This window comes from Dermacentor albipictus, chromosome 1 (assembly GCF_038994185.2).
Source record: "Dermacentor albipictus isolate Rhodes 1998 colony chromosome 1, USDA_Dalb.pri_finalv2, whole genome shotgun sequence".
NCBI classification, from domain to species: Eukaryota; Metazoa; Arthropoda; class Arachnida; order Ixodida; family Ixodidae; genus Dermacentor; species Dermacentor albipictus.
In genome coordinates, this window is record NC_091821.1 from 348942885 (window position 1) to 348969129 (window position 26245).

Consider the following 26245-nt stretch of genomic DNA (forward strand, 5'->3'; position numbering starts at 1 on the left):
CCTCGAGGTGTGCCGCCATTATGGTCGAAGTTCATTACATTAGCAATCCTTGTAACAGGAGTCTGGAGTGCATTATCCATCGCTTAGCTGATGTGCACACTGCCAACGTACTCGCACGAGCAGACATGATGATGAAGTTTGTTCAACTCTCGGAAATGTGTGATTGCCATAGAGATAAGTGCAAAAGGGAATGTACTACTCATGTCACTCAGTGAAAGAATATCTGCGTGCAGGTACCTAGTACACTGTAGCACAGCAAAGGGATGAGACAGCGTGAATTCAATCATGAGCTGAGGGATAGCCTCCAAGTTTGGCATATCGTTGGTGCCAAGGTTAGAAGTAATGCCATTTATGCAGGAAACCAAAATAAAACGAGCTTTATGCCATGGTGACGTTCAGAAGGTGAAGCATTGTATGCACCACCCGACTCCATCGTAGCCTTCACAGTGCAAGGCACTGAAGAAGGACCTAGAGCACCGTGAAGGGGGATTATAGGCGATCATTGATTGCCAATAACTTCTGCTGAACGCATTGAAGTACTTTTCTGTGGCAAAGTATCTCTGAAAAGGTCTGTTTTAACATCAAATGCATTTCTCGACTTTGATAAACGTGGACTTCCAAGCAACTCTCAAGGAGCTGCCGTGCTGTTTTGCCTCACATACTCAATTTATGGAAGATCCAGTGCTAGACTAAGTGCTGTAGGTACTGTCACTGAAGTTGCATAGGTCAACAAAAAAAAACAATAACAACAAATAAAAAATAGAGAGAGAGAAATTATGCTGATTCAACCCACATGTCAGAATCTATAAGAAGCAAAGCCTTCGTGAAGCAGTTCATTAGATGCCATACAATTGATTATAAGCAAAGTATTTAAAGAAAAGTAAGAAAGCCAGTATCTTGTACCGAATGTCTTCAATTGGAACACAGTTTATCAGCTCGCCTAGGTCACATATTTAATTATGTATTTTTAATAATGGTAACATTTACCACTGAAGCACAAAGAAAACATAGTGTGGAACTATTCCTACACAATTCATTTCACAATTGTCATATTGTGAATGTTTTCTGCAACGCAAAGTGGCTAATTAAGACAGATGCACTGCAGATTTCAGAGATGAACGCGTTCCTCGGCCACCACAGCGAACCTTGCAGAGCAAGTAGAAGTTTTAGTCAACATTAAAATATGTTGAATCACAAGGAGGTGGTTATTTGTCGCTCTATATAGCCATATGTGCCTTGGGTGGCACTCCCCTTCCCACCGTGCCTTACCCATATGCAGAAAACAACCGGTACGTCAATCACCACTTTCTAGAAAAGCATTTCGGAAACCCATGCGGCATCTGCAACCAAATTCTATAAACCAGTCATATTCTGCACAGAGTTGTGCAGAACAGCAATTACGTGACTGCCAGGCAAGACGTGGAGACCCCCATCACATGACCGTGCATTATACTGCGTCCAAGATCGCCCGCACTTTGCTATGACATTGTTTCCAAGGTTGGCGTGCCGACTAAGATGGAGCGATCCTGGAGATAGTGCATTAGTAAACTGCTCCTTACTCGGCGAGAGACTAACCAAGCAAACATGCCAGACCCAGGAAAAATGGGCATAAAATCTTGGCTTTATTAAAGGAATTGTCCTCTTGACATATATTTGAATGAATGAATGTTTATTGTTTAGTAGCGCAAGGGCCAGGTATGGCCAAAGAGCGCCATGCCAATGTTAGTGAGTTTGCAGTGGAGCGATGAATTCTGAGAAGTAGATGTTATGTGGCTGTAAAGGGGCCAAAAAAAAAGTTGTTGTGAAGTGAGTAATATCTGCATGTAATAAGATTATGGCAATGACTAACGACATGTACTATGGGCATGGAAAATGAATAGTGAAAGAATGATACAATATACAAAGTATGTCAGATGCAAAAATGAACAAGAAGCACTACTGCCTAAACAGAGCCCTTGAAACAGAAGGGCCTGGAGGCATGTGCTATACAAAAGTACTGTCACAGCGGCATTCTCTGCAAAAAGTATAGGCTACAAATTTATTGGGCTAATAACACATAGGACAACATCATTTAAGAAACCCAGGAATGCTTTGGTGTTAAAAAGTGGTTCTTCACAAAGAAACATATTGGGATGGAGAATACATGATAGCAGTGCACTATAGGAGAATGTTTTTCTCTCTTGTTTCAGCTTCCCGAAAGTCTAGGAGGTCATGGAGGATGGTCAGTCTCTCACCACATCTGGCACAGGTTGGTGGTTCATCACAAGTCAGCAAAAAACTGTGGGTGCCATATGTGTGTCCTATTTTGACACGACAGAATGGGACACCAGCTCATCATGTTTTCGTTGCGGAGAGCCAGAAACCTAACTGTGGCTTAATCAAGTGAAGCTTATTATTTATTTCAGCATCTGACAAGCGTTGCCAATGGCTTCACAGTTTCTCACAAAAGGGTTTCACATTTGTGGCAGGGAGAGCAGTGGTAGGAGTAATAGCTTGCCACGTAATTGATGCAGCCAGTTAGTCTGCTAGCACATAACCTTCAATGTCTCTATGGTAATGGACCCAGCATATAACATGCTGGTCACATTACAGGGTGCCCCACTATCACACACCAAGACAAAAATATGCAGATGCCATGTAGCTGGACAGAACCAAGGTACTATTGTTTGCCATCACTTGGACATTTACTATATTTTGCATTCTGCTTAATTACACAATTAGGCTTCATTAATTCATCAACTTCTCAAATATTATAATTAGATTAAAAGTTTCAATGAGAAAGTTGTAGAGCAACATGAAAAACTCCCAATACAGCTTTCTGTTGCTCAATACGTGCCACATAAAAAAGTTTTTCTGAGCGCGAAAGAATCCCAAGAATACACACAAAATTGCAGCAAGGCCAACACTTTGCATGTATCTCAATTCCAAAAACGTGATCCTTCAAATAATTACTGTATCATTTGTTGCACCGTACTAGAAGACTGTTATTGCAGGGGTGTAGTTTGGAGCATGATCAAACTATCCTGAGCTCGCCAGCAAGGCATGACTGCACCGTGTTGTTGTTGCGACTCGAAGAACCCTGACTAGTATTTTCGCCGCGCAATATATACATTTGAAGGGTGCCACCATCAAGTCATTTGTAGCATGTCTTTTTCACCTTTTACAGTTATGACCTGCGAGTTGTGTTCTGAGCGGGAATGAAGATAGGGCATGTGTTGGTAACATGGCCACCTCGGTAGAGAGAGACTGGTATTTCTGAACTCGACACGGCCAGCTGTATTCTGCGGCTTAATGGTTGTTTCATGGGAACCACAGAATCAAAATTTTTGGTGACACTCCCAATTCCGCCGTTAGCTCAACTTGTTATTAAAGCTACATAAACAAGGATAGTGGAGAAGACAATGTCCTCAAGGAATGATATCGAGTTCAGCTGCACAACTTATTGTAACAATAACACTGCATTGGCTAATGAATGCCATCACCTTCTCAGTCAGCGGTAAATGCGGCTGTAAATGGCCCGCAAAATCTGCTTTTCTTACGTGCCATGGCTCAACCTTGTTTGGTGCATCGCCAAGTACGGTACAACACTCAAGTTATAGAAATTATTCATGGGGTACAATATGTATGCTTTTGACTTTGCCCACCCTTGGCCAGCGCAAGACTATGCGCATGTGCAGATGCACAAGACATGGTTCAGCACAAACCATTCTTGTTTATCATTCAGAAGCATCAATCTCCTCACCTGTTTCTAAAAAAGCAGTAAACTGAGCGAAATGCGAACTGCTGGCTTCTTTTCTTGCTACTGACTTGAAGATTGAAGTTGTAATTTATGCAATATAATGTGAATTCACACTGTCTTCGACACAATAGATATCAAATGCCACAGTTCACTCACTAGCAGTCCAGTAGTAAAAACTTGAAGCAGAGCTCAAATTATCTGGCTATGCTGCTGTCAAAGTAACAAGTGTGCAAGATATGCATATTTTATGCTGATGCAGGGATTGTCACCGATTACGTCTGTCTTTAATATGTACATGAAAATTCATCTGTATCTGTGTAATTCATTCGTAAATTTCTGCCTCATACTGATGAAACTTGGCAATGCGCCACACGAACAAGTGATAGTACTATGCAGCATACCATGGGGCAGAAAAAATAGACTATGCTGAACTGGTTTGTGAACCTGTTCAGTGTTGCAAACAGATATGCAAACCATTATAAATTTTTATTTGTCCAAACTGGAACTGAGAGGGAATGAAATGTGTGTGTATTGAACCCAAACCAAACCAGTATTTTTTTTTTTTTCAATGTCCTGCTTAATGCTGAATATTTTAGTCTTATTACCTTAGATTTCTCTTATGTGCCTAGTGAACAATATTTGGCGAAGGTTGTCATTTGTGTTTAGAAAATATAACAAGCAATATGTCATATTAAACATATATATCTCTCAAAAATCCCTTAGTAACTTTTTGCAAAAATGAAATATTTGAAGTAAATTTCTATGCTCTTAGTCTTGGTATTACACACACTACTAGTATTCACTTTTGTAAATATATCAACTGTTAACAGCCATCACTTTACTCTATCAATATATAGACACCTATACAGTGCTTCAATTCACGAGATTTCAAGCAAAATTATATGGTGTAGATATTTAGTATATAAAATTATTTTCAAGATTTATTTTCAAAAGGTAACTTGGCAATATCAACCTACTGCATATGGATTTGTGTAAGCCAAGGTGGACCAGCACCAGCAAGCACAAAATGCACCTAATTCATGACCAAAGCTATGGCTTTCTCTGAGTGTGGAAGCTTTGTTGCTTTCCTTACAGTTAATCTGAGCTCTCAGTGTTAGAGGTTTGCTTGCTGACGAATTCTAAAGCCTCTATTTTCGATTTTACAATCTTTTTCCCACAGTTGGGGGTGTATCTGTCGCTGAAGTGCAGCCATTGAATGTTCTAAAGTTTCTGCTAGTTCTGCAGCAGCTACAGCACCTACCAGGCTCCACAGCAATTGGGTCCAAGGATATGCTCTTTGTCAGGCTGCGGTCTTCAGATGCACTTGGTCCTTTCACTTTGTCTGCCCAGCTACGCCCACTGGAGCTACTGCTCAGCGACAAAGTAGATCCACTCTTTCCATCTTGCCCCGACTTGACCAGTGTATTTGTGGTAGAAAGTGAAGTAGGCTTGTGAGAGGTTGGAGTTGGTGCGTGTGCAGCAGAGAGCACTGATGACGAGCTACGGCCTGGCACGCTCATCCTCTGTGGATGAACACCAGCACCCGACTTGTTTGCTGTCGCACTGGCTTCTGTGGTTTTGTCGATGCTGTGACGAGGCTTTGTCGCTGCAGAATGTGCCGACTGCTGCCCACTCTTCAGGGAAGAACTGTATGATATGGCCTTGTGCTCTGTATGACACACAAAATAGAATTGCATGCTCACTTGTTTGCCGAGTTTCAGGTTACAACAACAGAAAAATCTCTACGTCCTTCAAAATACTGCCTCCAATGTTAAAAACGGAGTGTTTTTGAGGATAAACACAAGGATAGGATACATCAAACGTTTTCGCTTAATATTAACACTACATTGTTACAATATTATTGCCAAGCCAAGGAACAGCAGTGAGCTACAGCACCGTTGCCAAATGGCAACACTGCTCACAACCAAATTGTGGAGGAGGCTTATTGCACTGTACTACTACATTCTACTGACCTGCTGGAATAGAAGCTTCAGTGCGGAAGAGGAAATCGGTACCCTCCTGAAACTAACCAAGTGGTACAAGGAAAATGCATAGAGCTTCCTGAGGGAGATAACTTTCCATAAGATGAAAAATCTCCCTCAGTTTGAGAAGCCTGGCACCTTTCTTACTCAATTGGTCACAAAGTGCAGGGTTCCCTTTGCAGGGTTTAATAAAGATTCACAATGCCCCCTACAGCTAGCAGGATTTCTTACAAAAAAAGTTTTATGCAAATTAATTACGCTCAAGCATTCAATACTTTCTGTTCTATAAATCCGACACCACTTTGATGCTTTCCGCACAACTCAATTGGTTTCCCTGCAGCTTGTTCCCGTATTATGGAATGTTCCTACCCTGAACACTTCACCTTGATAGTGTATAGCAGTGCCATCAATCGACACTACACCTCATTGATACTCCAGAGCAATTTTTGAGAAGCATAGCATCTTCAGCAAAGAACAGTGCTACACTCCACTTGGTGGAGTGAAGTAAGAGCTTAGAGTCAAGCATTGTCTGAGAATATGGGGATTAAATTTACTACAGCCACCTTTGCCTAACTTCTACCAAATAGGACCACACAATACCACATTTCCAAGATGCTTTGGTTGATCAAGACCTCATCAGAACCAGACACCACCATTCTCTTGGTAGCTAACAGTTATGGCACAATTTCACAACAAAATGTTAATGGTGATGTACTAGGGTTGCTCTACAAATAAGGTTCCCAAAGAGCTCCAGCCACATGGGAAGGTGCGAGGCAAAGTCCGGCAACACTGCTGCGTGCAGCTGTTCCCTCCTCTTGATTCCCCCTGGCCGCGCTTCACTGCGCCGCTCATTCTTGGCTCAGCAGCTGTCCGATATGGAGGCTCCTATTGTTGATCCCACCAAGTGCGAGATTCATTCCGTAATTCGCTTTTTGCATGCCAGAGGGACTCCGCCCGTGGTTATTTATCGTCAGGTGACGGAGGTGTATGGCGACAAGTTTATGTCCGTTCAACACTCCGCAAGTGGTGCAGGGAGTTTAATGCCGGTAGGAAGGAATTCCACAACGAACGGAGTGGAAGACCGTCAGTTTCGGAGGCGGTTATCAAGATGGTCCAACACGAAGTGCTATGAAACAGGAGGATCACCATCCGTGAACTTGTTGCTCAGATTCCTAGGAGTTCTCATGGTACAGTGGAAAGAGCTTTGACTAAAAAATTGGGGTATCACAAGTGTTGTGCTTGATGGGTACCGCGGCTATTGACATTAGACCACAAGGAGAAACGCCTTGGCTGTGCTCGCCAGTTTCTTCAGAAGTGTCAAGAAGATAAGGAAGAATTGTTGGACTCCGCTGTTACGAGAGATGAAATGTGGGTGTTTCCTTTCACTCCCGAAATTAAACAAAAATCCAAACAGTGGCGTCACCCAGAGTCACCAGTCGCAAAATAGTTCAAACAAACTCCTTCTGCTGGCAAAGTCATGGCGAGTGTTTTTTGGAATCGTACGGGGATACTGCTGATCGATTTCATGGAACACAGGACAACAATAAACTCAGATAGTTATTGTGCAACACTAAGAAAACTCAGGCGAGCTATCCAGAACCGCCGGCAAGGACGACTGGCAGCCGGTGTAACACTGCTACACGACAAGGCCCGACCTCGCGTCTCCTGTCAAACCCAAGAACTTTTGACCAACTTTGGGTGGACTGTCACCCCACACATACAGCCCAGACCTTGCCCCTAGTGATTATCACTTGTTCCCCAAATTAAAGGAACATTTGAGTGGCCAATGCTTCCGGAGCGACGATGAAGTCAAGGAAGAGGTGAAACGCTTCTTCAACTGGTTGGCGGCAGAGTTCTATGACATTGGAATACAGAAATTGGAGCACCGTTTACAAAAATGTGTAGAAAACGATGGCAATTATGTAGAAAAATAGAGCAAAGTTTCACCTTTCCAATAATGTAAATTTCCAAGAGAATAAACAATGTTGTCCATTTCTAAAATTGATGGGAACCTTTTTTCTGGATCAACCCTCGTACACCAGGCTACCAGGCTATATCATTGCTGACATTAATATCCACATAAAGGTTGAACCCTTGTCATAACACACACACAGTCTTAGAAAGATAAATGTCCTAAACCTTCTAGAGAAAAAATTTGGACTGCATCCATTTTTCAATTTAGAGGAGGAACACCTGAAAACAAGATAAAAACAGGAAGAAACAACACTTTAGCACAGAACAAGACAAGTGCTTTAGCACAGGACGTTAGTGTCATCTCTTGCCCTGTGCTAAAAAGCCGTTTCTTCTCCCAAGTATTATTACTACTGCTGATACTAATACACTACAATATTTCAAGCCAGGAAAGAGGCCATAATAGCTACTGCACAGACTCGTTAAAGGGCCATACCCCCAAGTTGGCAGCCAAAAAGTGGGAAAAAAATTTTCCATCAGAGATGCAATTGTGTTCAGAGCCCCGATGCTGCATGCATGTATCGTCAAATTTTCACGTGCTACGTACTTCTCCGTGTCGCTACTATATGATGAGAGCTGCATGTTGACCTCTGATCCAATGGTACATCCAGGGATCTGGGATGTGCAGCAGTCATCAGCTGTGCCGGCACCATTTTGACTAAATGATTCAGCTCCATATAAGGGCTGCACCTCATCAAAATTGTGGAAAAAGAAAGTGCGGCCCTAACATGAGTTTATACGGTATCACTGTAAAGGTGTAACGTAGATTTATGCCAAACTTCCTCCTTACGGAAGCAACAAAGTGCGAACCTGCTGTAGTTTTGGGTTTCATTTCCACAGTTGTACGAGTCAGCTTGGTTGCTCTTGCAGCTGCCAGCCTGGCACCTGGAGGCACATGCCCAGTTGGGGTTGTGGCTGGTGAAATTCTTGAAGGTCTGGTCACATCAGAGTTTGCTATCACACCAGAAGAAGACCTTGAAGGCTCCTTGGTGGAGCTTTTAGAACTATCAGATGATGCTGACACTTTGGCTTGGGATCTAAGACTTGAGTCATCAGATGTGTTCTGTTCAGGGCCAGCACTCTCAACTGTTTCTAGGTGAGCGGAAATAAAGAAACATAACAAAAATCATTGTCAACAAGTAAAAAAACTAGAAAGTGAAAGAGAAGGTGTGTTACTACATGTGCATCCTGAGCGAGCAACATGCGTGATAATGGCAATGAGGTTGTCCACGCGACAAATTGAATGGCGCACCAAAAGCTGACCAATCTGAACTAACCTGGTAACTAAGCTTTCACCCTCTCCGAACCAAATTATTTTTCAAAAAATCACACAAATTTCCAGATTTCTTAAAAGATTAATTGAAAACAGCTTTGGTATTGCAATATCAGCAGTTCATTTCTGTTTCTTGTTGTCGATATCTATCAATTTTTTCATGCTTTTGAATTGCTTATAGGAGTGATAACATAAACATTCTTTAGAAAGTTAGCATTTTTTGTAATAAAAGTCGTAGATGCTTTTGTTGTCCTCTATGCGACACATCATTTTCGGTGCTGCAAGGAAAGAAAACCGCAAAGGCGGCGGTGGCAAGCCTCATCCACGCAAGGGAGGCCGCCAGAAGCTACAATGCTCCTTCCTCACAATCCTGTATTGAAGTTCTTAACACACTAGAGCTTTCCAGGTGTAATTGTTTACTTGAGGTGAATAATCGTCCCAAAAATGCTATTAAAGTTTTGAAAAAGGTGGCCATCATCACTGCAGCCACCTAAATTACACTGTCGTTTTTAAAACCCTGGAAAGCCAAACATCTGCTTCATTTCCATCAACGGAGCCTGCAAAAAGACCAGCCTTCTGGGAAGCTGGTGCCCCCTAGTAGTGCACCATTCACACAAAAATAAATAACACAATCGCCACTTGTCAGCAGCACTCAGTAGACAAAATGAAATTCTTGGACGAGTGAGCCTCGTCACTAGCATGTACTGAAGAAAACGTCTAGAAGTGTGACAATTGTCCTTGACACAAAGAGGGTTAAGCTAAGCAATACAGTGTGAGAGGAACATAAATTTTCAAGTCATGTACTGCATTTGCATGTACATGACATGAAGTAAAAGAAATGCTTAAATCCCACTGTGCTTAAATTGTGATAAAAATGCATAAATCACAATACCATTAAATGACAAGTGTAATTATATTATGGTAGTAATATATACAATAGTAATGCAAGGACATGGAGACGCTGGCTTTCCTCTAAAGTCGTCAGGTAGTGGTTGAGATTCTAAATTTAAAAGTGCAAAATTTACAAATAAATGTCATGTTATGCTCAAAGCAGGATACCAGGTATAATGCAAGGTTGCTCTTCTAAAACAAGTAATTACTAAAAAAAAAGCTGTTATACTTGTCCACTAGACATTCAGGCGCAAGTACCTTATTCTGACTGAACGTTTCTGTAGCCTAGCAGCTTTTCAAGCACGTAAGGCAAATATGTAATGCTACATCTCTCAAGACAATACATTTGTTATGTTTGTTTTACTCTGTAAGTAGTACATGTGGAATGCTGTACAAGCTTAACCATTGTTACCATGGTATACATGGTAACAATGGTAACGTACTGACTCTTGTCTTGAACACATTGTAGCAATAACAGGCAGCAGTTTGTGCATTTGTAACATACTTGGGGGGCAGTCATAAGAAAGCAGGGTTGACAAAAATTCAACAATATTTAAGGACTTTCAACACCCCGTCAAATCTTTTTCAAGGTGCAGAGTGGCATATCATGTAGCAATTTTTTACTAAGACAATATTTCCAGAACACTATAGCTAAACTTAGATATAACAAAGTTGGTGAAATCAGCATTTTACTTTGTATTATCGAAATATTGCTAAAGTGAAATTGGACTTTTTAAGCAATTAAGTACAGTTGCTGACAGATTTTTCTTGTATAGGAAAGGGGTAGAGCTTTCAGAATTATGGCACAATAAAAATAAAGAAAAATTTCAATGAGGGAAAAATAATTTTGTTGAATTTGGTATTCAGTGGCCAACGATATGGTTTCATGCTGTGTTGATTATATATCTTTACATTGATGGTACGAAATGAAGACTGCACAACTTTTGCATCCACTCTGCCATTGCAGCTGATAGCATCACCCGCAATGGGATGGTGTTATCAGCCATCTTGGCTTGCCAAACCTTTGCACATGCTACAGATTACCTCCACTATCATAAGGCGTGAAGGTCGCATATGTGCTCAGCCATTACTCTTTTCTGTATTGACGGTCATTACACAGAGGTTTAACTATAGCTTTATTGCACTAGATACAAAATAAAAAATTACATTGGAAGTCAATGTACAAAACGAAATGCGTGTGCACTCACAGGGGCTGTAAACTTTTATACAGTCAAATCCTTATAACAATACTCAAGTGCCAAAAAGTTCCATTGTTATAACTGATAAAGCAGAGGGGACAAGCACTGAATTATTTCGATTAGAAAGAAGTCAAGCCCACTTACTCGAATACTCGAATGTAACAATGAGCAGCCCTGGCACTGCTTGCTACAATGTTCCTATGCCCCATTCTTGGCTATACGATTACAGCTGACAACTGGGTGTCTCCGCTGAATGAAAAAGGAAATGTGAAATCCAGAAAAAGAAAAGAAAGTGAGCAACTGCATCCACCTTTGTGCCGCACCCAATGCAGCAAAGTTTCACTGCAATGTGTGCCTTTCTCCTGTTTCTCTTCCACCCCTTCGAAACAAGAGTCCAACATTGCTGACGGAGAAGGAGTGGAAGGGAGACGAAAGAGAGGAGTGAGAAGGTGTAACTGCAACAAAGGCATTCTGTGCGGGGTGCGCAGCACAAAGACAGGTGTAGCAAAGGTGTGTGGCGAAGGTGTGTGGTATGCAAGAAAATGTGAATTCTTCTTTGACATTGCCAAGGAAGAATTATTCAAGTCAACACACAGCTCCAGAACTCAAAATTCCATTTAAATTGTGGCAACATTTAAAAAAACGAAAGAACGAATGAGATTACTATGCTGCGGGTGTAGGCATTTCTAAGATCTCTTGATATATTTACTAAAGTGTACATTAATATTACCAGATTATGTATACATGTGTGTGTGTGTGTGTGTGCATGTGTATGTATGTATGTATGTATGTATGTATGTATGTATGTATGTATGTATGTATGTATGTATGTATGTATGTATGTATGTGTGTGTGTGTATGTATGTATTTATGTATGTATGTATGTATGTATGTATGTATGTATGTATGTATGTATGTATGTATGTATGTATGTATGTATGTATGTATGTATGTATGTATGTATGTATGTATAATGAGACTAATATAGCTTAGGAAGTAGACTTGTACTACATGCAACAGAGAATTTTTAAATGTTCTGTTCACAATAAAATAAAATGGGGGTTTCATTCTACCAATTGACATTCATTCCATTTTTTCCAAATTACATTCCATCCTCATTCCCCTCGTACATTAAAGACACAAATCACTTCCTTCGGGAGGTATCAAACCTGGCCATACTGGCGGGGGGCTACTTGGTCACTATGGATGTCGCGTCTTTGTACACCAACATACCCCACGCCAAGGTCATAGCTTTCACAGTTACAGCCTACGCTGGCTCCAGTCAACCTAGCCAATTACAGAAAGATACACTTGAGAATCTTCCGAGTTTGGGACTGAAATATAATCTCTTCAAGTTCGAGAACATACATTATCTGAAAATCAGCAGGACCACCATGGGAACGAAGATGGCGCCAAATTAAGAAAATATCTTTATGGCATCATTAGAAATTACCTTCCTCGCAAATTCAGCCATGAAACCAATATTTTACAAGCGATTCCTGGATGACATTTCCTTTGCGTGGGCTGACAGTGAACAAAGTCTCTTGCACTTCATTTGCAATTTAAATTCTCTGCAATCGTCAACATGCCTCTATGCACAACTTCTCCCAAGACAGTACTCACTTCCTCAACGTCACTGCGTCACTGAGTGGCGGTAGCATTACTACGTCCCTATACAGTAAAAGCTCGTTAATTCAAATTCCGAGGGGATGCTACGAAAATTCTAACTGTATAAAATTCGAACTAATGAAAGTCAGAGAAAAAGATTGTTCGGTTGAGGCGCATATGTAGTTTGTTATGGCGTGAGCACACACACTCACACATGCTATGTCACATTGGTGTGAACAACAATGTCTATACTTCGCAGCACTGGCGCAGGCAACGTAGTTGAACGCGGCCAATGTGATCTGACGTGCCCGACGTCGAGATGCCTCTTGCTCCATCCGCGCGTTTGTCATGTCGACTGGCGCGGAGAAAAAAATAATTATGCAGTTTCCCCCGAAAAGCGAAGCATCCATTGCGATAGCAAATTAGTAGATAGCTATATAAAGTAAGGATACTAGCTTTATCGGCCGTATAAACTTGTGAACATTTAACAAGTACGGTGTCATGCGCACAAGTAAGCACGAACACATCCTGCTTGATGACAGTGGAAACTGCCTGTGAAAACACTGGAGCAAGGAATCGTGGCAGTAGCAGCGAGTGAACTGACCTTCGTACAGCTCTCGCTTCAATGCGAACGAAATGTGGAAAGCACATCGCATACAAAGCTATCGGCGCTACGTGCACTCTGCAAACATAGCAGATTGCTTTGAAGATAAGGCCCACGCATATGCCCACGCAGGCACGCACTTTGGCCACGTGGCAGATCGCTTTCAAGATACGACCCCCGCATGGCCACGTCGTAAGCAGCAGCCGCCAAAGAAAAACGTCCCTCTCTCCACTTCACCCCATGCCTCGTGCGTGACAGAAGAGGGCACACATTCAACCCGCCTTCCTCACTCAGGCACGCGAGTTTGAGCTGCATTCGCCAGCTCAACCTCGCATATGCTTTCGCTCACACATACATCATACGATGCACGACAAGAATCTTATTGCCCTTGAGCTTTATACAGAACCTCACAGGACAGAGCAACCTGCAACAGAGGCGTAGGCCATGGCTGGCCAGGCGCAAATGTGTCGCTATCCAGTGAGGCCTAAACAAAGGGCTGCAGATGGAAAAAGCAAAGCTGTGCGGCCCGCGCGGCAACTCTCCCCATCCACAATGGTGCGGAGTTCGAATTATAGGTGGCAGTGCGGATTTCAGTGTGAATTAGCGGGATATGTTACATATTCCATTCAATGTAATGTTGGACACACTGCGGCAGCTACTTTGAATAATTCGAAATTTCAAATTAATGAATTGTGAATTAAAGAGTTTTTTACTATACAAAAAGCCGACAGACCATCAGCAATATCTGCATTTCTATAGTAGCCACCTCCACCACTGCAAAACAAGCATCCCCTACTCCCAGGCCTACAGATACAGAAGAATCTGTTCCGAATCTGCACAATTTGAGAGACTCGTGGAGGAACTGAAACCACTCTTGTACGCCAAAAATATCCTCCACAAATAGTAGACAATGCCACTGAACGTGCCGCAGCTTAGATTGAGCACATATAATGGGAGAAAGGGTGAGCAATACCAATACCCAATCAGATCCAAACTTGGTCCTCACACACGCTACCGGTGCTCCACGGTCAATGCCATTCTCAAGCACCATTTTAACATTATGAAACAGAACATCCGACTCGCTACTATCTTCAAGCGGCCATCTCATGCAGTATATAGAAGAAACTAAAATTTATGTGATTTCTTAGTCAGGGCGAGGACACAGAAGCCCAACGCACCCAAGGGTTGTCGACCGTGTGGGAAACCTCGTTGCAAGGTATGTCATCACATGACAACAACAGACGAATTTTAGGCATCGAACTCGTCCTTTCGACATACAATTAACAAAAATCTTGACTGTGATTCTAGTAACGTCGTGTACAAAATTCGATGTGAGGTGTGTGAGCAGGAATATATCGGACAAACAGAGACCCCTTTTCACCTGCAGTTCAACAATCAGCGTGCATGTGAAAAGTCTCCTGAATTTACCCTTCTCCACGAACGTTCCACTGCCAGATCACACCTTTGAACATGTGAGCATCGTGCTCTTGCAGTCTGGTTTCCAACACACCCGTGCATGCCAGCAGAGAGAATCTTTTTTTCATCCATAAATTTGGAACGTGCGCTAAAGGAATTCACGAAAGTCCGCAGCGGCTGACGTGCCTCCGGGATATGCAGTGAGAGTGCATGAGGAGTGCGACTACATGTTCTCTACTCGAAAATTGAGATGCTGGCCCCTGCTCGCTGCTCCCGCCATGTTGCGCCTCAATGGGGCGAGCAGAAAATTAATAAATCCAGTTTCCTCCGCCCTGCTGCTCAAGTAGTTATTCTGAGTGACTTATTGCACCTTCTGAGAATCGGCACGAGCTGGTGTGGTGTTAGTTGTCCGTTAAACATTCAAAAGCTCCTTAACTCGGCTCCCTAAAACTAAGCCCAGGGATGTGCTTGTTTTGTAACCCTGCGTGTATATTCTCGTTACAAATTTTTTTTTTCTGCACCTCAGTTGGACCACAAAGTTGCCGGAACGGGCCGTGCCTTGTATATGTGCATTGTGGCACTGTGTTACTTTCCACAACTTGCTGCTCTTCTGTCTTCTTTCCGAGCCCCTTCTCTATTGTGCCTCCCGCCGCACTATTCAACTTGCCCTCTCTCCCGCTACAACAATGACACGTGCACTGGTGCTGCACCGTTTTCTCCCTCCTTGCCTCATGTCAACGGGAGCCTAGCTACAGCTACTCTCCGCCCCCCTTCCATTCTCCGACTTATGTCTCTGTCCTCCTGTGTGTGTGGGTACTTTTTCTTTTTTTACTGTCCTCCTTGCCGTACATACATAAGACTCCGCCTTCCTTTTGCCCTGCATCATTGCCAATAAGGCAGCTGTAAATCTGCCACACCACCATGAAAAAATCAATCACTGTCACAACTGTGCCTTTCGGTTTGATGTATCTGAGAATGACCAGGCACCACCTGCTGTCTTCCCTATCAGTGCCGAACTGCCATTTGCTTGTAAACCCTGATGAAGATCGGTGCACTGGTTGAAACTGTTGAAATTAAATACTTGTTCTGTTTACCTTGTAGCATTGCTCAAGTTCTACATACATATATAAAACCCCATTTTATTTTATTGCGAATAGAACACTTAAATATTCCCTGTTGCATCTAGTAGTACAATTCTACTTCCTGAGCTAGATTAGTCTCAGAGGCAGACATCATTCGCACATGAAATATAAATAAATATTCGATTTCACTAAGTTGCTCTAATCAATTTTTAAGCTAACTACAACATATTGCAATTAACGAATTGTAGCCGGTGACAGCCACAGTCATAATCACTCAGAATGAATTATGAGAAGCATACCAGTTTCGAGGTACATGCTCCCAAAGGTTGTGATGAAATGCATTGGTGTTCGAGCATAGTTTGAGCTTCAATGCATAAAATGACATCTTGTGAACAAATGGAACATGCATTTTTACCACAAGTTTAACAGCGCCCATCTCAAAACTGGTACAAGTTTCGAAATTCATTCCAAGTGGACGTGCCTTGTGAAATCCCTGCTTTAATTCATACACTGTAACATATACACTAAAGTAATTAGTTAACAACTTGATTAGATAAATTTTGTTAAATAGTTGATTCTAAATTATAATTTCTAGTGTACATTACATAATGTCCACCCCTTCAAGTAATCCAGCTAAATGTGCATGTTTCTGTTATATGCCACAGGGGATTTTAAAAAATCCTGTTAACATTAAAAAAAGACACCTGGTATATTTACAAAAAAGAATTGTTTCACAATTCAATAATCCACAGCTATGTGAGCTGGTTTAGTTTAACCATGGTTATGAGAACGCAACAATTCTGTTCTTATTTTTTTTTCCTTTTCACATTCCAGCAGTGCACCGAGCATTGCTCCACCTGCCATCCAAGGCAGACCCGTGAGCAGTTGATGATGAGAAAGTAATGAAATCCAGTGAAAGGGATCTTTACATTATACTGGCCCATATTCGCTGAGGTGGCATAAGTGCCTCCAGAACTTCTGCACCCTGCATTGCAATATTAACTTATAGTTGCCACACTATGCTTCTGTTCAGCTCTCGTCTAGTCCACAATGCTTCAATGAAGAACTCAGCCTACCAAGCACAACATCACATGTTGGCACCATGGCAGTCCTGGGAGCTGGAACACAAGTTATGTTGGGAATGTCCCTCTTGGCCGTCATTTCCGTGACTGGAACTGGGTGCTTTTCCACTGCGTCTGGATGCACTTGGCCAGAGTCACTAGAGCCGCACTGAATGGCAACAGAAACTAAGCATGGGGAGCGCTGTCCAGTGTTGCCTGAACGAAGCCCCCAAAAGCTCCTTGGAGTTACTCCTCTTCCCAGAGAGGACTTGCGCACTTCCCAGGCTAGACAGGCTGGTCTGAAAGTTAAAAATTCAATAAACATTCTGTGAAAGTTAACAGTTAGCAAACTTATAAACATACTTTTTCTTTAAGCTTGACATGAGCACCACTACCATAAAATGGTACAAAGTCTTAAATGTGAGCTTAATGTTTTAGAACACCCGACAGTGGCAAACACAGACCATAAATTGACTGATAAGATTTAATCTCCCAAAGCAAAACAGAAGCTATGAGATATGCTATAGCAGATGACTACCAATGAGATTTGACTACCAGAAGATTTTTAACATGCACCCAAAGGTCAGTGTGAGTGCTTCTGCATTATGCCCCCATCAGGATGTGCCCCCAATATTGGGAATCGAATCCTCAATTTTGCAATCAGTAGCGAAAGCATTGAGAATGCATCCCCCAAAATGCATTAGGTTAGATTCTGGGACTTCACATGCCAAAGCCACAATATGATTATGAGGCAAGCCATAATGGGGGACTCCAGTTTAATTATGACTCTCTGGAGGTCTTTAATGAGCACCCAAACCTGCGTACACGAGCATGTTTGGAAATGCGGCCACCGCAGCCAGGATTGAACTCACAACTTGAGTTTAGTAACACAACTCCATAGCCACTAAGCTACCACAGCAGGTTGCACCTCCCAAAATAAAAACTATCCATTGGTACACTCTTTGGATAAAACAGGGTCAATGCACACATTCTTGTTAAGCATCAAACAAAACACCTCACTAAAACATTCATGAGGCAAGCATTTTATAAACAATCAGATAGGCAAATCAAAGTGAGCAATAAAGAGAACAGGTCACCTGTCTGGGGGTGGTGTATTTTCAAGTTGCTTACTCAGTTGTATCCAATTAATCAAGGCAGTAAACTCTTTCCTATAGTTCTCCAGGATCAATATAGCCTCCTAGAACAAAAGAAGGTACCATTTAGATATGCCAATTCTTTTTTTTTTCCTACTGCCGTGACTCTCGGATTCCCCCAAAGATTGTGAATTGCCAACAGGAGCTGTGAGTCCCCAAATTGCCAATGTGCTTAGGAACTCGTACTCAATACAAACTCCGTGTTCGCTGGAGAAATACTGGAAATTCAGGAACAATGTTAAGAGGCTCCCATGAGATTTGAAGAAGCATGTGGATTGCATGCAGCAGCACCATCATGCAAGACTTGGTTACTGATCCATTTGTAAGGTGGCCTTTATTGTGCTCACTTCTACACTCCTGGTGCACCTGTATACAGATATTTTATTAAATCTTTTTTCTCCATTTCCTTTACAAATTGGCAAACACCATCCAATTTCAACATGAAAAAGACATGAAATGACGAATCGGTGAATATAACCAAGTGTGTCAAACTATACTCACCAATACGAATGTCTATGCACATATGCTTATAATGAATATTGGATATGCCACGGCTATTTTTATGTTGGATGCAACATTGATATAACAATGTTTGAGTGTATCATAGACAGCTTGTCCAGCACAATGCAAACACTTGTGAAGCAAAGGAAGAGCATGCCACAGTGCATGAGCACCTGGATTGCAGGCACCGTGTTTTATAATGTTACTATACTGACTCTAGAGGGAAAGCTCGGCGAAAAGTGGCAACTGAAAAGACATCACCATGTTGCTACCTCTCATATTGGTACTAATGCCAAATATAATCAAAATATAATGTTCACTAAAGTAAAGTTCACTCCTTATAATTTTGAGAAAGGTTAGGTGGTTATAAAGTTTTTATGTAATATTTATGGTGCATGAAAGGATATGATAGTAAGTAAGGAAGGAAGAAAGGAAGGAAGGAGTTCCTAGTTCCCTTTAACATAGGGCAGGCATTTGAGCACAGATGGCACCGCCATACCGAGGAAGACTTGGGATTGCGTTGATTGCACATCTCGCTGTCTGCTCATGTGCCCCTGCACAGAGTAGCAACATAGCGGTACCCTTGCAGTTATCGATTTTAATGCATGGGCACTATGGGAAGCTTTTCCTTTAGAGTTTGTTATATTAACCGGGCGCCCACCGCGTCATCTCCCGCAGACCGGATTCACTAGGCGCGAGCGCGCCTTCCTCCTCGCCCTTCGGACCGGTTCTGTGTGGCCCGCCGAGCGGTGGCATCGACTGCGTGGAGCCCCCTCTCCCCTTTGCGGCGACTGCGGCGCGATCGAGACACTCCAGCACCTGCTGTGTGAGTGTCCCAACTTTTCGCTCGCGCGTGCGTCCCTTGCCCGTGTCTACCGTGGGCACGGCCTGCCGTGCGACACCGTGACTGAACTCCTGCACCCCTCGGGCTGCCCTTCACGACACAGGACACTTCTACGTGCACTCCTGACATTCGCCGAGGCTGTCGGCCTCGCCGACCGCCTTTAGCTCCCTCACATTTCCGCGGCGTGCCGTTTCTGGTGCTCTTTCTCTCCCCCTACTTTCATTCCCTTCCCCTTGTGCAGCGCGGTTGAGGTGTCCTCTGCTGAGAGACAGTTACTGCGCTGCACTTTACCCCAACCTTTCCTTCCCATCTAGAATCTCCTCTCTCTCTCTCTCAACACTCATTGCAAGCAACAGCTGTTCGCTTATACAAAGCAGCAATGGCGTATTTAAAACAATTGGCTTGAAAGTGTGCAATCATTGGTTCAAAGAAAGATACGCCTGCAGAAATATTTTACCACAGAAACACTTTTCTCAAGGTCACAAATACAACAGAAATCATGTCATCACTTGACATCAGGCCTGCCCACTTCAGGCATAATGGGTAGCCATTTCTAAACAATTTGCTGCTTTCACAGAAAGTTAAGCATGTAGCAACACTCTAGCACTATTTCAGCAGTGTTCTTGATATCGGTGCTCCACGTCAAGGGGTGCACGCCTAGTTTACAGTTGCACACAGGCAGCTCACAAAGTCACTTAGCGCTATGGCAAAACATGGCGAAAGACACCGCGCAGAGACTCATGGTACCACCATTCCATTGCAAAGAAATCAACATCTTTTGAGCCATGTCGACACATACTTGTCATTTCCCTGGATTTACGTTGCTTTAGGGGCAATATACGCCAGCTTATATGCTACCCTCAGTCATACAATCAACACTCGGATGTATTAATCGGCTTCATAAATACTTCATGACTCCTTAATTACGGTCCCTAGAATATTGACTAGTCTGGCGTCCGCTGACAGCAGCAAGGATTGTTTCTGAATGATGGTTGTGATGGCACTGCAAGCAGTCCTCATGCTACAGTGCGGCGCTCACCCGCCTGGCTGCGTCTTGGCGAAGCGCATGTGCTTTGGGCATAGTTTAGCCATTCCTTTTTTTTTGTGTGTGTGATTTTCTACCGCCACATACTTGCGCCGCATTATAGCAGTATTTGTTACAGGTGTGATGAGAGGTTTTAGCTGCGTTCATTTCATTTTATTTATTTCTCCTTAAAGGCCCGAAGTTAGTACAAAAGGGGGGACATAAATACATGTGAACTTCAATGATCTGAACAAAAATGCAAAAAATACTGCAGCAATACAATCAGTGAAGTAAAAGATAGAATTGATAATACATTGAAAATATAAAGGTAAACAGTAGAAAAAAATAAAATCAGAGCAGGCAGATATTTATTAAGATGTGTTAGTGTAGGGAACAGTGGTCGCCCGAGGTTATGTAGTGCATTCTTAGTTTTTTGCGGAATTCTTTGTGTTCAGTGTATGCCACTATGTGTTCTGGGAGGGAACTCCACAACACTATTACATTAGGAAAAAGATATGAGTTTGTATGTGCAGTGTGGCCGTGTACACACGCTATTGCTTTGGTATGGCTGAGCACGTGGTGTGATTTCGGGTGATAGAAGAAAGAGCGGAGCAGGCAAAGGCAAGATATGACATGGCATGATGCGAGCGGTGACAGACCAAAAGATTGCTTGAGTGATGAAACACTGATTTAAGACAAGTAATTTGAGGTGATGAAGCGAGCGGATCGGTTCTCGATTGATTCCAAATGCACAGTCAGATATGCTTGTGAGGAATGCCAAATGGACGATGCATATTTTAGTTTTGGACAGACGAACGTTAGGTATGGCAGCTTTTTAAACCTCTTGTGATGCAGTGCTCAGATTACAACATAAATAGCCCAGCATTCGTGAAGCACTGGAACAAATCATTTCTATGTAGATTCGCGAATATGTACTTTTTTTTGCTGAAATTCATGAAGCATGCCTCTGGAGTGGCGATACAACTCAGAACACAAAGCTATTGCGCAGCCTGAAATAGGTTGAGCACTGAATTTATTTATTCATGCAATACTGCTACACTTTGGCAGCCAAGGCCGCAGCGGTTAAAAGTGAAACAATAAAATTCAAGTGGCAGTTAATTATCCCTACATGGATGAATGCAACCACCGCACCGGATGAATGCACTGGAACCACCGCACGATGCCTATGCTCTTTCAGTCGTCTTCACTCTTCTTGACCACACGCGATATCAACTTTACATGTCACATCATTTTCTTAAATCACATCAGCAGCACATGCTTCGCATGTGCTTCACTTATGCTTTGCATGTGCTGGATGAAATAAGATGAAAGGATGAAATACTAGCTGTTATACTCAGCCTAAAAAATAGCAGATACCAAGCCATTGATGACATTCAGATAAAGCCTGTAAAATATGTTGCAGATATCATAGCACCAACCATCACACATATTTTTAACCTATGCTTAGCTACATTGGTATTTCCAGAACAAATGCAGATTACAAAAGTAATTGTTTTACTTAAAAAGGGAGATAGAAATGATTTTGGCAATTATAGACCTGTGTCCATACTACCCGTCTTCTCCAAAGCACTAGAGAAAATGTCGCACTCTAGATTTACTAAATTTATAGATAAATACAATTTGCTAACACCATGTAAATTCGGATTCCGAAAAAACAAATCTACTGCGCTGACGCTTGTAGAACAGAAAAAGTATATTCTGTCACAATTTGAAAACAGAGCTTTTGTGATTGGAATGTTCATTGACTTCTCAAAAGCATTTGATCTTGTAAACCATGAATTACTTCTAGAGAAACTATGGTACTATGGAATCTGAGGACAGGCTGCAAAACTAATAAAATCTTACTTGTCCTACTTACTTGGAAACTTACTTGGAAACAAACGGTTGACACACATAATGCGTACTCAGAAATAAAACCTGTTTATTCTGGTGTCCCCCAAGGCAGTATATTAGGACCACTACTTTTCAACATTTATCTTACTGACATTATAAACAAATACAAATACAAATACAAATACCTTTATTTCAACATCAGGGATGTTAGGGGTGCACCCAAAAAGCCTATGACTGGCTTGACAGAGGGGCGCACCCCCGTACATAAAAACCGGCAGCAACAGAACATGGACAGAACAATAGTAATAAAAAAAGACTACAGTGCATAGGTAAACATCATATTCAATAAATATTAGTGAACATCTTCTTGAAATAACAAATTAATAAATGAAGGCGGCAGAATTAACACGATACGCTCAGGAACACTAAGAATGCAAAATGAAGAATAACAATAAGAGAAGAAAAAAAGAGGAAGGAGGTGCGTAGTAAAAAACACCCGTATCGTAAGGTTTTCAGTGCTCATTGCGCCGATTAAGAAGAGTTGGTATTATATGTTGGAGCATTTGACGACCGTAATTAGTACGAAAGGATGGCACATGCCAGACGTCGTTGTTACGTGTTGTGTAGTAATTAGCTTTGGGCCGTAAGTTAGCTGTGTCATCAAAGAATGTGTCATGATTTTTCCGTTTTCTTTCATATCGTTTACTTAGCAATAAATTATATAGGTCAATAATTGGTGTTACTTTTAATGATGCGAAAAGAGGTTGAGTGTGAGCAGTAAACGGGGCATTCGCAATGATACGAATGACCTTTTTTTGTATTTTCTGTAACCTATATGTATTTGACCATGTTGTTGTACCCCACACCAGATGACAATATGAAAGGTTAGATAAAAATAGTGCATTATAAAGTAAAAGTCTAACACTCAGAGGTAGTAGAGAGCGGACTCTGTATAACATGCCTGTGAATTTTGCAAGTTTTTTAACCAGATTGTCGATGTGTATGTCCCATGAAAGATTGCACTGCAGTGTCACACCCAGACACTTTACTGACTCCGCTATTTCAATGCTTTGAAAACCAAGCGTTAGTGTAGGTAAGTGTTCTAGTGGTTTGTTCTTAGGTCTAAAAAGTACAGCTTTGGTTTTGGTAGCGTTAATTTTCAATAAAGATTTAGTACTCCATTCGACCAATTTGCGCAGAGTTTCATTAGCGTTTAATGTCAAGTTATTAAGTGTTTTAGCCCTAAAAAATATGCTGACATCATCTGCATACATTATACATTTAGCGCTGTTGTCAATATTCACAATGTCGTTGATATAGATGTTAAAGAGTGTAGGTCCGAGAATACTGCCTTGCGGCACCCCAGAATGAATGGATCTAAAGTGCGATGAAGAATTGTTAATTACAACCCGTTGCTGGCGGTGCTCTAAATATGTTATTAAAAGCTGAAGGAATGTGCCGCGAAATCCATAGTGTTCAAGTTTAAGGAATAATAGGTTGTGATTTATGGAGTCGAATGCTTTGGAAAAATCCACGAAAACCCTGAGAGTTAGTTCTTTTCTTTCAAATGACTCTAATATAATTTCCTTCATGGTTAATAATGCTGTTTCTGTTGATTTTCCTGCGACCAAACCAAACTGGGAAGCTGATATGACTTTGTGCTTGTTAATAAAGCTTGTAATGCGCACTAATAAAAGCTTTTCAAAACATTTCGAAAAAACTGGTAAGATCGATATAGGTCGGTAGTTGGAGAAATTATTTTCGTCTCCTCCTTTAAAAATTATGGTAACCTTGGCTACCTGAAGCTTTTTCGGGAATGTTCCTGAGGAAAATGCCAAGTTTATTATGTATTCTAATATCGGTGCAAGTATGTGCGATGTGTACTTCGCTGGCAATATTTGGAGGTCGTCAATATCTTTACTTTTACTGTTTTTCAGCGATTGTAGGACCGACAGAACTTCGTTAGTTGTAACAGGGGTTAAAAACGCGGTTTCGCTAACCTTTTGACTCATGCTGCTTAGGTTGCTGCTTAGGTTGGGCTGCGTGCCGTCTGCGATGGACACGAAGAAATCATTGAAAGCACCTGCTAGTTGAGAACCGGATAAGTGAGGGCCATGTGTGACTATTTCATCTACTACAGTCTTCTTTTTTAAGTTGAGCAAATTATTGAGCCTCCCCCAAACAATATCGGAGTGCTTTATTACTTCGTCGTTAAATTGGTTACTCATATAGTTCCTTTTGGGTTGCCGATTAATACTGTTAGCTTTATTTCTCGCAGCCTTAAACTTCTTCAAATCGTCAATATCTTTTGTTTTTAGAAAGCGCTTAAAAAGTATGTTTTTATTTCGTACTGCCTTTAGGCATTCCTTGGTTATCCACGGCTTACGCGCCTTCAAAGCTCGCACTCTTGTTTTGTATGGAAAAGTCTCACAATACAGCTGCTTGTAGGTGGAAATAAAAGTACCATAAGCTTCATCAACATTGGTTTCCTCATAGACGTTGCTCCAGTTTACTTGCGACAGTTTATCATAGAACGTTTGTAAAGTAGTCTGGTTTATGTCTTGAACACGCATAGCAAACCTTGTAGGTTTGTTAGGGGGAACTGTGTGATTTGTAATTAAATAAATTGGTAAGTGATCACTAAGATCAGCTGCCAGTGCACCGGATATTGACAATTCATCACATGCATTAGTAATGAAGGTGTCTAGTAACGTTGATATTTCGGGCGTAATGCGTGTTGGTTGATTTATGATATTGAAAAATGCGTTGGTCTCTAGTATAGTATAGAACTCTTGTTGAAGTGTTGACTTTTCAAGCAAGTTTATGTTCAAGTCGCCACCTAATATGAGTGTGTATTTATTATCATTTACCCAGCTGAAGTACTCGTCCAAAAAATGAAGAAATGTGTTACTGCTTCCCCTGGGTGGGCGGTAGGTGACAGTAAAAAGCAAGGAATTAGATTTTAGGGTAAGTACCTCGTAGTCGTCGGTTACAACACAGAAATTGTCAAGTAATTCGCATTTTAAAAACTTTTTCGACAGTATCGCAACCCCCCCACCTCTCTTAGAGCTCCGGTTAAGGAAAAATGTGGAGTATTCAGGCAGATTAAGGACAGCAGAGTGGCTTTCGTACCATGTCTCAGAGATCATGACAACGTCAAACGTAAAGCTAAAGCTGGAAAGAAGGGCACATATATCATCGCTTTTGTTTCGCGCTGATCGAGCATTCAGATGCAGAAACGAAATGGTACCGCTTTTTGTCTGATAACGTGTGCTCAACTCGTAAGGTGTCAAGAGATCATAACTTGAAGCGTTCACTGAAGCCATGATCTCGGAGAAGCGGTATGTTGCAGTCTATTAACGATGGCCACACAAAGAAGCTAAAAGAGTTTAAAGAACGAAGCTTTGAAAAAGAAATGCCAATGTAAACTGCAATGGGCATACTTATAGCATGTAACAGAGACAATCTTTTTCACCGCGTCTGTGCACAAGTTGTACACTTTACAGGGCACGGCATAAGAGTTAGTGAATTTGAAATCTACATCGAGGAAGGAGGCACTACAGACTATTTTAGTACAGTCATCACACAGGTATTTACAAACCTCATTATTGGTTAGTCTAGCATCGCTGGCAGAAACAATGGTTAAGATGACGAAGCAGTAAATAGCTGTTTTAAATTGCAAAGTGTCAAAGTATTGATACCGAAGTACACAAACAAGAGAAGTCATATTCATATGTTTCCAGTTGTTATACTTGTCAAGTAACATTCTGTATTGGTGGTCCATGGGCTGATAAGAAAAACGCTTAAGCGACCTTCGCCAGGTCATCCTCACAGGTAACATGCAGGATTGAAGAATTCTCACTTTTGCGCATTAAAATCTTTCCTTGCGATACCCACACGTATTTCCAATTTTTCTCCTTTTTGAGCTTTCGAGCTTTACCCAGCAGCATCTTGTTCTCGACACACAAATGCTCATTTATGTACACGAGGTCACTTGTGTCAAATCCCAGTCTATCTGCTTTGAGAGTTTTCTTCCGAGCAG

General features: G+C 41.8%; 1 protein-coding gene across 2 annotated transcripts in view; it reads right to left on the bottom strand.

Moving 5' to 3' along the window:
* The window catches only part of ssp3 (short spindle 3), a 249820-nt gene that overhangs the window by 217104 nt on the left and 6471 nt on the right, over nucleotides 1-26245 (bottom strand). For both annotated transcript variants that reach the window (XM_065424845.1, XM_065424929.2), the window contains exons 3-6: nucleotides 17924-18024; nucleotides 16842-17125; nucleotides 8503-8784; nucleotides 5001-5408 (exon numbers count right to left, since the gene is read on the bottom strand). In XM_065424845.1, coding sequence (XP_065280917.1) covers nucleotides 5001-5408; nucleotides 8503-8784; nucleotides 16842-17125; nucleotides 17924-18024 — 1075 coding nt within the window. The remainder of the gene's footprint in view (nucleotides 1-5000; nucleotides 5409-8502; nucleotides 8785-16841; nucleotides 17126-17923; nucleotides 18025-26245) is intronic.